This window comes from Fusarium mangiferae (assembly GCF_900044065.1).
Source record: "Fusarium mangiferae strain MRC7560 genome assembly, contig: FMAN_scaffold023, whole genome shotgun sequence".
Taxonomy (NCBI): Eukaryota; Fungi; Ascomycota; class Sordariomycetes; order Hypocreales; family Nectriaceae; genus Fusarium; species Fusarium mangiferae.
Genome location: NW_024573943.1, coordinates 374095 through 383948, shown reverse-complemented (window position 1 = coordinate 383948; position 9854 = coordinate 374095). Strand labels below are relative to the sequence as shown.

The 9854-nt window shown below is 40.3% G+C and overlaps 3 protein-coding genes across 3 annotated transcripts; 2 read left to right on the top strand and 1 right to left on the bottom strand.

Annotated features, from left to right (window-relative positions):
• Positions 1 to 3309: 3309 nt before the first annotated feature.
• FMAN_05248 (uncharacterized protein) lies at positions 3310 to 3873 on the bottom strand (the record flags this gene model as incomplete). The annotated part of the gene is made up of 1 exon (XM_041825815.1): positions 3310 to 3873. The coding sequence occupies one exon, from the start codon at positions 3871 to 3873 to the stop codon at positions 3310 to 3312; it is 564 nt and encodes a 187-aa protein (XP_041691158.1).
• Positions 3874 to 4536: 663 nt separating this feature from the next.
• FMAN_05247 (putative CYB2-lactate dehydrogenase cytochrome b2) lies at positions 4537 to 6103 on the top strand (the record flags this gene model as incomplete). Its single annotated transcript, XM_041825814.1, has 3 exons — positions 4537 to 4663; positions 4714 to 5889; positions 5940 to 6103. The coding sequence occupies 3 exons, from the start codon at positions 4537 to 4539 to the stop codon at positions 6101 to 6103; spliced, it is 1467 nt and encodes a 488-aa protein (XP_041691157.1).
• A 919-nt stretch (positions 6104 to 7022) lies between these two features.
• On the top strand, positions 7023 to 8606 carry FMAN_05246 (uncharacterized protein; the record flags this gene model as incomplete). Its single annotated transcript, XM_041825813.1, has 3 exons — positions 7023 to 7242; positions 7297 to 7713; positions 7774 to 8606. 3 exons carry the CDS (start codon positions 7023 to 7025, stop codon positions 8604 to 8606), a joined length of 1470 nt encoding a protein of 489 aa, XP_041691156.1.
• Between the last annotated feature and the right edge of the window lie 1248 nt (positions 8607 to 9854).

The following is a 9854-nucleotide window of genomic DNA, read 5'->3' as shown; positions in this document are numbered from 1 at the left end:
AATACTCCTAATATATTTACAGGTTTAAGTTATTCTTATCTATTTTTCTGGCTTATCTATAGCTTAGTTATAGATAGTATATAACTTTTCTTAATGCATTTTAATATATCTATTTATAGTTACTATTATTATATCCTTTTTTATTAAGGCAGTTATTAAAGAATTTTTTATTAAATAGTTATTATTAGTATTATTTTTCTAACTCCTTATTTAACCTTTTATCTATAATTAGTTATTTCTATCCTAAAGGTATATTTTCTTATATTAGGTATAGGCTATCTGCCTCTTATTAATACTATAGCTCTTCTATACTTTTTAAGCTAATCTTATTAATTAAAGGTTCCTTCTAGAGATATCTATATTTTCTTTAGGTAATTTCTTTAAATTCCTTTTTTACATTCTTAATAATCTTTATATTTTCTTTAATTCCTTATATTAATTTATTAATTTAATACTCTCTTCTATATAGTATTATATTAAATTATAGTTTTATTACTTCTAGATTCTTATATTAATAATTTACTATATACCCTTTTATTTCTTCCTTAAAATAAGGTTTATTATTTAATATATTTAGGATTTTAATTAAAAAGTAGTTATTATCTTCCTTATCTTACTTATATACTTTATATTAGTAATATCTATATAATATCTAGGCTATTTTTTAGTATTATAAGTGTATTAGCAGTATTTTAATATTATCCTATATATTATATTTAGGTTCTTTAAGTAGGGGGTTTATTATATTATTTATATAATAGGCTTAAATATAAAGTAATAATAGGTTATTTATATTAATATATTCCCTTACTATTTAGATATATATTTCCTTATTAGTATTTTAATACCTTAATCCTTATTTATTATATAGTGGTTTATAGGGCTCTTTTTACTTTTATTCTAAGCGTTTATCTTTATAGTAGAGGTATAATATAATTACTTATGTCACTCTTTCCCTATATCCTATACTTTAGCTATTCTAGTAATTCTAGGTTTATAATTTATTTCTTAAAGTTCTTTCTTCCTTAAAGGCTTTCTCTATTACTTATATAGTTATTTTAATTAGAATTTTATTAATAATTTATTAAGGGTTATTCTATTAATTTAAATTAGAGGTAACTAGCTTTTTCTTTTTTATTATTTTTAGGGTTTTTATTTCCTTAATTTATCTCTATTTTTATTATTAAGATTATTATCTCTTTTAATACTTTTCTCTTTTTTTTAGATCTTTTATATAGTATTTATAATATCTCTTATTATTTTTATTTTATTAGAGTTATCTTTTTTTCTTTTTAGGGTTATCCTTAAGGCATCCCTTCTTTTTAACCTTCCTTTTATAATCTAATTTTTCTATATCTTTTAGCTTAAGCTATATAACTTCTATTTCTCGCTTAAGGGGCATATTATACCTGCTTTAGGTTATACCTAAAGTTTATATTTATATAGCCATTTATGGCATATTTTATTACATTAATCTTAATATTTACTTACTATAATTAAGATCTTATAGCCTCTTTAGCTATAGGTATTATTATACTATATATTTAAACTAATTGCAGTTATAATATTTATATTTAGATATATTATATATTTTGCAGTTTTTATTATTAGGTTAGGTAACTCCTAAAGTTATTAGTCCTTTATATATTTTATATAAGGTATTATTTTAATATCTTCTTTATTATTATTAGTTTTAAGAGCTACTTTAGTTATTATTGCTTTATTATTAGTTAAGGTAATAGGAATTAAAGTCATTTTCTCTTTTATAATTAGCTTTCTCTCTTTTATATTTATACTATTATTTATTAATCTTAATTGCTATAGTAATATATATAGTTAAGTTATTAGGTCTATCTATAATATATAGTTTATCTTTAACTTCTTTTTTTAGTCTTTTATAATATATTTCTATTAAGGCATTATTATTTTATTTAATTTTAAATATAAGTTACTTAAATTTAGCAAAATAGGCAGTATATAACTTATACTACTTAAGTATAAGTAGTTTAGCTGCTGCCTATCTCTCTTTATTAACTACTTTAAAGTTATCTTTAAGGGATTATTTAAAATTATTTTAATCTATAAAGATATTTTAAGTCTCTTATTTCTATAACTATTTATTATTATTAAGGAAGTCTTATATAATAGGTTTTTACTATTTTTTAATATCTCTTTAGATTAAGGGTAAGGTATATAATATTTTCTTAATAGCAGTATCTAGGCGGTTTAAAAATAGGTAAAAGTGTATTTTTATTTAGGTTAAAAATAGAATTATATTAGCTGCTTTTTCAGTAAAAGGTTCTAATTTAAGGGGTTTTAGGGCTTTCTTAATATTATATTAAAACCTATTAGGGTTTTCTCTTTTATTATTAGTTGCTGCAGGTTATACATTTATCTAGGCTTATAGGATTTAAATAGTATTTTAAAGCTGCTAAACTTTAACTACTATTTTAGCATTATTAGATAGTGCTTTAGTATAAGGAGATACTAGGATATTAATATTATTAAATATCTTAATAATATAATATTACTTAATCGTTTAATACAGTATATTCTAAATAAGAGCTATTAATATATAATAGTTAGGTTTTTAAATAGGTAAACTAGTCTATATTAGGTTTATATTTATAGGGTATATAACGCATTATATTAAGTATATTAGTAAAGTATTATATCTCTTAATAGTTAATAGTATAGGTAAGGCTTATTAAAGTAAAGAAGTATTATTAATAGCTAGTAAGTTAAGTTCTATTTATTACTAAATTAATATATATATATACTGTAATATATATAAGTTAAATAGGGTCGGTTTAACTCTATTTATAACTGTTTGTTATATAAGTTAAATGGTATGCATTTGACCGGTATAGGGTAGGTAGTTCTTGATTAGGTGAAAAACAGTGGGGTGCATATACACGTGCATAAAATTGTGTTGGGTCGTAATATATAGCCTCTTTACTTAAGGTAATTTAGCCTTTTTACTTTACCGATTTTTCTATATCTATATTATATATATATATATTAATAGATTACTTACTTACTTATCTTTTTACCTTATTTAGCCTTTTTAACCTACAGTTTAAGCTAGTGCCTGGCCTTAAGCCTTATTTAAGGTTAAAGTGTACCTCCTTATTAGTCCTTATCTAGATAGTACTATAGCTACCTGGTAGTATAGGCACCCCTGCTTTTCCTGGCTAATTACTGCCTCGCCCTGGATAGTAGTATGCTCTATACTACTGCTAACCTAGGGGTTAGACCCTAGAAGCGCGTGACTATAGCGAAGAAGCCCATGCCACTACCGCGAGCTGCCTAGAAGAGATCCTGGTTCTCGGTACGGCTAGCGATGAGCGTGCGGCCATCAGGAACAACCATCTCGATCTTGGTGATCCATGTTTGGTTCGTCGCGCCCCAGCCTCGAACAAACCAACCTTGGCCACCAGCCAGCATGAAGCCTGCTGATCCAACAGTAGGAGCGTGGCCATGAGGGAAGAAGCGGTTGACTTCCTTTAGCTTGGCAGCGAGTTCCTCGACTCGAGAGGAGGGACCGAAGCAGATCTCCTTGGTGACCGGGTCATAGTCGATGCGGCGGTTCAGATTGACCGCATCTATGAGGATGCCACCGTGCCAAAGGGCAGGAAAATGGAAGATGTGACCCGAAGATCGAACGCCAATAGGTACACCAAGCTCGGTTGCACGTGCAAGAGCCTTGGCCACTTCAGCAGGTGTCTCGGGAATGTGAATCTCAGCAGGAAAACGTTCAATCTTGTGGGCAGTGGGGTTCATTCGTCGGCATTTCTCGTAATCTGGGTCCCCTTGAATCAGGACCTTCTTGGAGTATTTGGGAGTAGTGGTGTAGAAGCGATCGTCTGACATGATGCTAGATTTTTGTGATGGTGAGACTAGATGAATTATGACTGAAGTAGGGGCAATGATACGGTGGTGGGATATCTGATATCAGAGTCAGCGACAGGAACATTTGTATTGAACTGTCACGACTACTTCCCCGTATGTTTCTCCGTGAACAGTTAATCGTAAATCCCGTGCCGTCTCATCTCCTTCATCGTTTACAGGACAATCCACTTCGGAAGCTACGTTGTGGTTTTCCATAGCCAGTCAGAAGCTATCGGAACGTTCCTAAGTCAGGTTGTCCTCCACCAACTGGATCAATCCCGTCAGTTCTCTATGAGGAGACTGGATCGGAGGAATAACTGTGGAGATGGGTTATCTGTGTTGAGCAGGGTACATTACCGCAGTCGTTTAACACTACGCTACGGACTGTGATGCCCGCTCCCGTACGGGAGTGTACCGTGCAAGAGCCGAGTTCGAAAGGCATCAGCCATCAATATCTACTCATCTGGACGGTTGGGCCAGGCTTGGGTGAGCCAATGGAGTGATGACTATTACGTGTAAGCCATATTTTTTGTGTCGGCACACCAATTCTCAGTTTCTCCTGGGACCAGCAATTAGGAAGACCAGAGGCTTTCTCCAAGGCACTGATCCGTCGAGCTCTAGAAATCTCAACCCAACATAATTATAATGGCCGAGAAAGTGAGCGTGGCGGAAATACGTCAACGTGGGACACAACAGGATATCTGGATTGTCGTCAATGGAGAGGTATACGACATGACCGGGTTTGCGCCTGAACATCCTGGTGGGGAAGAGAGTAAGCCTGCTACTGTAATCTCTGTGTCACAACAAGTGTTAACCCAACAGTCATTTATCAACACGCCGGTCGAGATGCTTCCACGTCGTACAACGAGATACATTCCCCGTCCTTGATCAAGAAATCTTTACCTACAACATGCTACATAGGCATGCTGGACAAAGCGACAATCGATGAGGCATGGAAAGACCAGGAGAAGGCTGCCAATTCCAAGATTGACGCCACGGTTGCTATTGTATCTAAACCCAAGTCCAAGCCTGATCTGAGTGAAATCATCAACCTGAACGACTTCGAGCGAGTAGCGGAAAGGTTCCTCGCCACTAAGCCTTGGGCAGTCATTCACACCGGCTCCAACGACAACATCACGCGCGATGCAAATAATATATTTCTCAACCGGATCTGGCTCCGACCAGAAATAATGAGGAAAGTTGGGCAGATAAATACTCGTCAGAGATTATTCGGGTGTGACCTTTCATTCCCCATTTACATCTCGCCCACAGGAGGGTCCAAGCTCGGAGGCGCTGAAGGCGAGATCACGCTGGCGCGGGCAGCAGCGAAAACAGGCATAGTCCAATGTTTTGCTACCCCGTCGCCATATCCTCATCTAGAGATCTTGGAAGCTACGGAGAGGCACGCTTTCTTCCAGCTGTACGTGAACAAAGACCGATCAAAATCCGAGGCCGCCATTCGGGACGCTATTGCTACCGGCAAGGTCAAGGCTCTCTTTGTAACAGTGGATGTTCCCGTGATATCGAAGCGGGAAGAGGATGAGCGAGCCTCGTCAAGTTCGGGGTCTGGGCAGACAAGAGACAAGAAAGGGGCCGGATTTGCGAGACTTGCTTCGTCTTTCATTGACCCCAATGTTTGTTGGGATGACATCAAGTGGCTACGTAGCATTCTTGGAGACATACCAATCGTGGTCAAAGGTATCCAGCGAGCATCCGATGCACAGATGGCGTTGGATGTGGGCTGCGACGGCATCGTCATCAGTAATCATGGCGGCCGGGCTGCTGATGGTGCAGCCCCTGCTATTCTAACACTCTTGGAAGTCAACAGGGTTTGTCCGGAGGTGTTTCAAGATATGAAAGTCCTTATTGATGGAGGGTTTAGACGGGGATCCGATGTTGTCAAAGCCATATGTCTCGGCGCTTCAGCAGTCGGCTTTGGCCGCCCGCTTTTGTATTCTCTTGGTTATGGCCAAGAAGGAGCTGAGCATGCAATCAACAGTACGTTCCCCATCCTGGAAAATTTGAGTAGATGCTCACTAGTCCTGTAGTTATCAAGGACGAGATAGAGGCCGCTATGAGGCTTTGTGGGATAACGGACTTGATGCGGGACGCTCACCCTGGTTACGTGAATACAAGAGACCTGGATCATCTAGTCCCTGGGCCAAAAGACCATCTTCCGAGCAGACGCCTACTGCCAGAGAGTAAATTGTAATCAGTTGCTAGATTGGGTTTAGATATCACAACGAGTCCTTCGTATCCCGCCTAGTTATGGTGTTCTTGAGATCCTGACCAATGTAGCGCCGCTCAACCGAGCCTGCTATCACCCACAAGTCCACAAAGTAGGCCAGACGCATATCAGGGGCTCATGGTTCCGCTTACCATGACAGAGTCCGTCAGCTAGGTCCTAAGGTCAAGCCGAAAATGCGGGGTGCTCACGGAGAGGCGGGATGGCCTTGGTCCTTGCTGTACGCCACATAATTGAATGAGTTTCGTCGCAGTCCCTGCCGACGCCAGATCAGTGAAGCTTAGTACGCGCGCCTCCAGGGGAAAGAAAACATCAAACATCAATAAACAGTGTCAAAATAGACTTAGTAAAAGTATCCTAAACTCAGGCTGAATTTATACTAAGCCTACACTAAGTTACTTAAAGCCTTTTTGTCACGTAGGATGAAGATCCCGAGTTTTCTTCCCCCCTAGGCGTGTTACTAGATATTAATATATAAACGCGATGCATAAAGAACCGTGCTAGTGAATTCAGACCAATGGGTTGTTTTTGCTTGTTCGGAACATGTTCACGGAGACGACCTTGAACATCTATAGCCACCATATTGGCCGGTTGTCGCGCTAACTCAACTCCTGCACGCTATCCTCTCCAAATGATATGATATACCTGGTGAGGGGAACCCTTGCGCTGAGCTTACGAATCCTACCTGTCCCATACAGTTACTCATGGTTCAGAGACGGCATGGTTGATATAAGAAACATATACTAAACATTGCACACACAGCTCTCTTTATTCTTGAAACAATCAAGCTTTGCGCTCATTATCGTCAAATGACAGCTTAATATCTTACACAATGCTATTCTCGAAGATGGAGTCCAATACAAAAGACTCAGCAGCATCGGAGAAGATGGATCTTCATTTGGAGAGATCTCACTCTGTGGCCGACGCCGAACGGGTGGCAACGAAGAACACTGATGCGGTAGAGCTCGCCCACCTCGGCTACAAGGACGAACTCCAACGACGCTTCTCGCTACCATCTCTTCTTGGCCTCTGTCTCTGCTTGATGGGCACATGGGAGGCCTGTTCAGCCTCCATCGCCGCGGCTCGCCATGCCTCTGGTATAACTTGTAAGATCAAACCTTGATTAGCACTGGCTGTCAGTTTACTCATAGTCGTGACAGTATTCTATCCTTCTTATTCACCCTCGCGATCGGAGCCTCTCTTGCGGAAATCGCCTCAATCTATCCTACATCTGGTGGTTAGTAATTATCAGTGCAACCAGTTCCCGTCTTTGGAACCGACAAGACTGAAGATTTATTTAGGCCAATATCATTGGGTCACAGCTCTATCTCCGGACCGTGGCAGAAAGACAGCTTCGTGGATGACAGGGTGGATATCCATTGGCGGCCAGGTTGTTTTGCTTGCGTCGGCTGGCGTCTATTCGAGCTTTATGGTCCAAGGTCTCATCTCCCTCAGCAATCCGTCTTACCAAGCAGAGAGATGGCACGCTACCCTCATCTATATCGGGATCTTGATCTACTGTGCGTTGCTGAACATTGTCGGCGAGAAGGTCCTGCCGACGGCCAATTTTATCTCTGGTATGCTCACTACAGCCCTCTCTTTTCTTCCCTTGGCTGCACAGTTTCTAACAACAACAGGCGCTCTCCATATATTTGGATTCCTTGCCGTTCTAATCGCTCTCGGTGTCACGTCCAAGAAGAACACATCCGAATATGTCTTCACTACGACCTTCAATAATACGAATTGGAGCGACGGCGTTGCTTGGATTGTGGGCATGATCAGCTCTATATATCCATTCTTAGGCTACGATGGTGCTTGCCACATGGCTGAAGAACTTCCGCACCCTCGCCGCAATGTACCCCTCGCCATGATCGGAAGCATCGTCATCAACGGCGCAATGGGCGTTGGCTATGTCACAATGTTGCTCTTCTCGGCGGGATCGCTTGAGCGCATCCTTGCTACCCCATACAGACTTCCCTTCATTCAGATCTACTACGATGCGACCCATTCAGTCGTCGGCACTACATTCATGGTTCTCGTGTCAGCTTTGACAGCAATTGCTGCTGCAGCTGCAGGCATGACATCTGCTTCTCGGACTTTGTGGGCTTTTGCACGCGATGACGCTACTCCCTTTCATTCATGGATCGGGAATATCCAACCCAGGCTCAAGATCCCAGTCAATGCGGTTCTTGTGGTCTTCGTGCTCGATTTGCTTCTTGGTTTGCTGTACTTGGTTAACCCCACAGCGTCCAACGCCATCTTGTCCATGTCTGCTACGGGAATGTATCTTTCTTACTTGATGCCTGGTATGCATGCTTGTCTGGGGCCGAAACAAGCTGCAGCCATCCGATTATGGCCCTTTCAAGTTGGGAAAAGTTCTCGGAATTGTTTTGAACTTGGCTGCCATTATTTGGATGGCAGTTTCTATCATCTTCAGTCTATTCCCGGGTTCTTTGCCTGTAACACCTGAGAATATGAACTACTCAGTGGCTGTTATGTCTGGTTGGATTATACTTGGAGCCATCCATTTTGCCTTTATCGGTAGGAAGAAGTTCAAGATGCCAGTTGTAGCAGCCAGGGTCGTGGAGGGAATGCATGTAAAATGAATGTTTGGCACAATAGGCTTGATTTAAAAAGGTGCCTTCCTGTTTGTTTGGAGTGCTGCAGGAGGTCTTGACTGTTTAGGCATAGTCTGTCCATGATCATCAATTTGCACCTCCATCGTGATATGAATCCCTTTTCTGTTATTTTGTCCATCAACAATAGTAATTACGACCCATCAAAACGGCACTCAAGTAACCCAATGATGTATTTAGATGTAAAGACAATTCTTCCAGATCACCAACCCTTTACCGATCTGGTGTGGTGCTCTCAATTTGGTGACAAATCGGGGTGACAAAGTCGCAACGCTACCCTACAGTAATGACAATTCTCTGATTGGTTGCTCCGTATTCTGTTTCAGTTCGGTTCCTGGGGTTTCGTGAGCTAAGACAGGATAGGAATAGCCCTCTTATCGGAACGGTAGCGGAATGGTGGGGCTAGTCGTAAGGACCGTTCCGAATCACAGAGGTAGTGACGGAGGGTTTAGATATCAAGTTTCCTATCTCAGATAGATTGACACCGTCAAAGGTGATGATCTCTGCAAGCTGTATCCGGGGGCTAGCCTATCAGTGCGGGTGCGGGCTGGAATGTGCAAAATGCGACCGCAGTGTAACGTCCGACGACCTGTCGTACATCGGCAGCTTTCGAGGACACGGGTGGCGGGAAACGACACTTATTTGGGATGCAGAAAAGCCCCATGACTACAAGGGGTGTCGCGAGAGTCTTTAGATTCCGCCGGGGAGTTATCGGGAAGTCACCCAATGTTCATATGATGGGTACGGCTGTTGGTTGCTGCTTATCATATAGGCGACACAAGATAAGGTGCTGTGTGAGGCTTTCCTGAGGTCTCCGACCACCTAGATCAAGAGTATTTATAAACCCCGCTTTGAACGGAAAGGGGCCGGTATGCTGGAGATTCAAAGCTCTTGGTCAGCAATCGGGGCATAATCGGGAGCATACTGCATGTCGGTAGTTGGAAGCCAAAGCCCCCAAGAGATATTTGAAGCTTCAATGGCATGAATATACGAATAACTTTCTTGTAGGAGCTCCAGAAAGGTCTGACTGTCTGCATCTTTGTTTCGTCCCACCTTTTGGACTGTAAAATTCCAGACTTGAA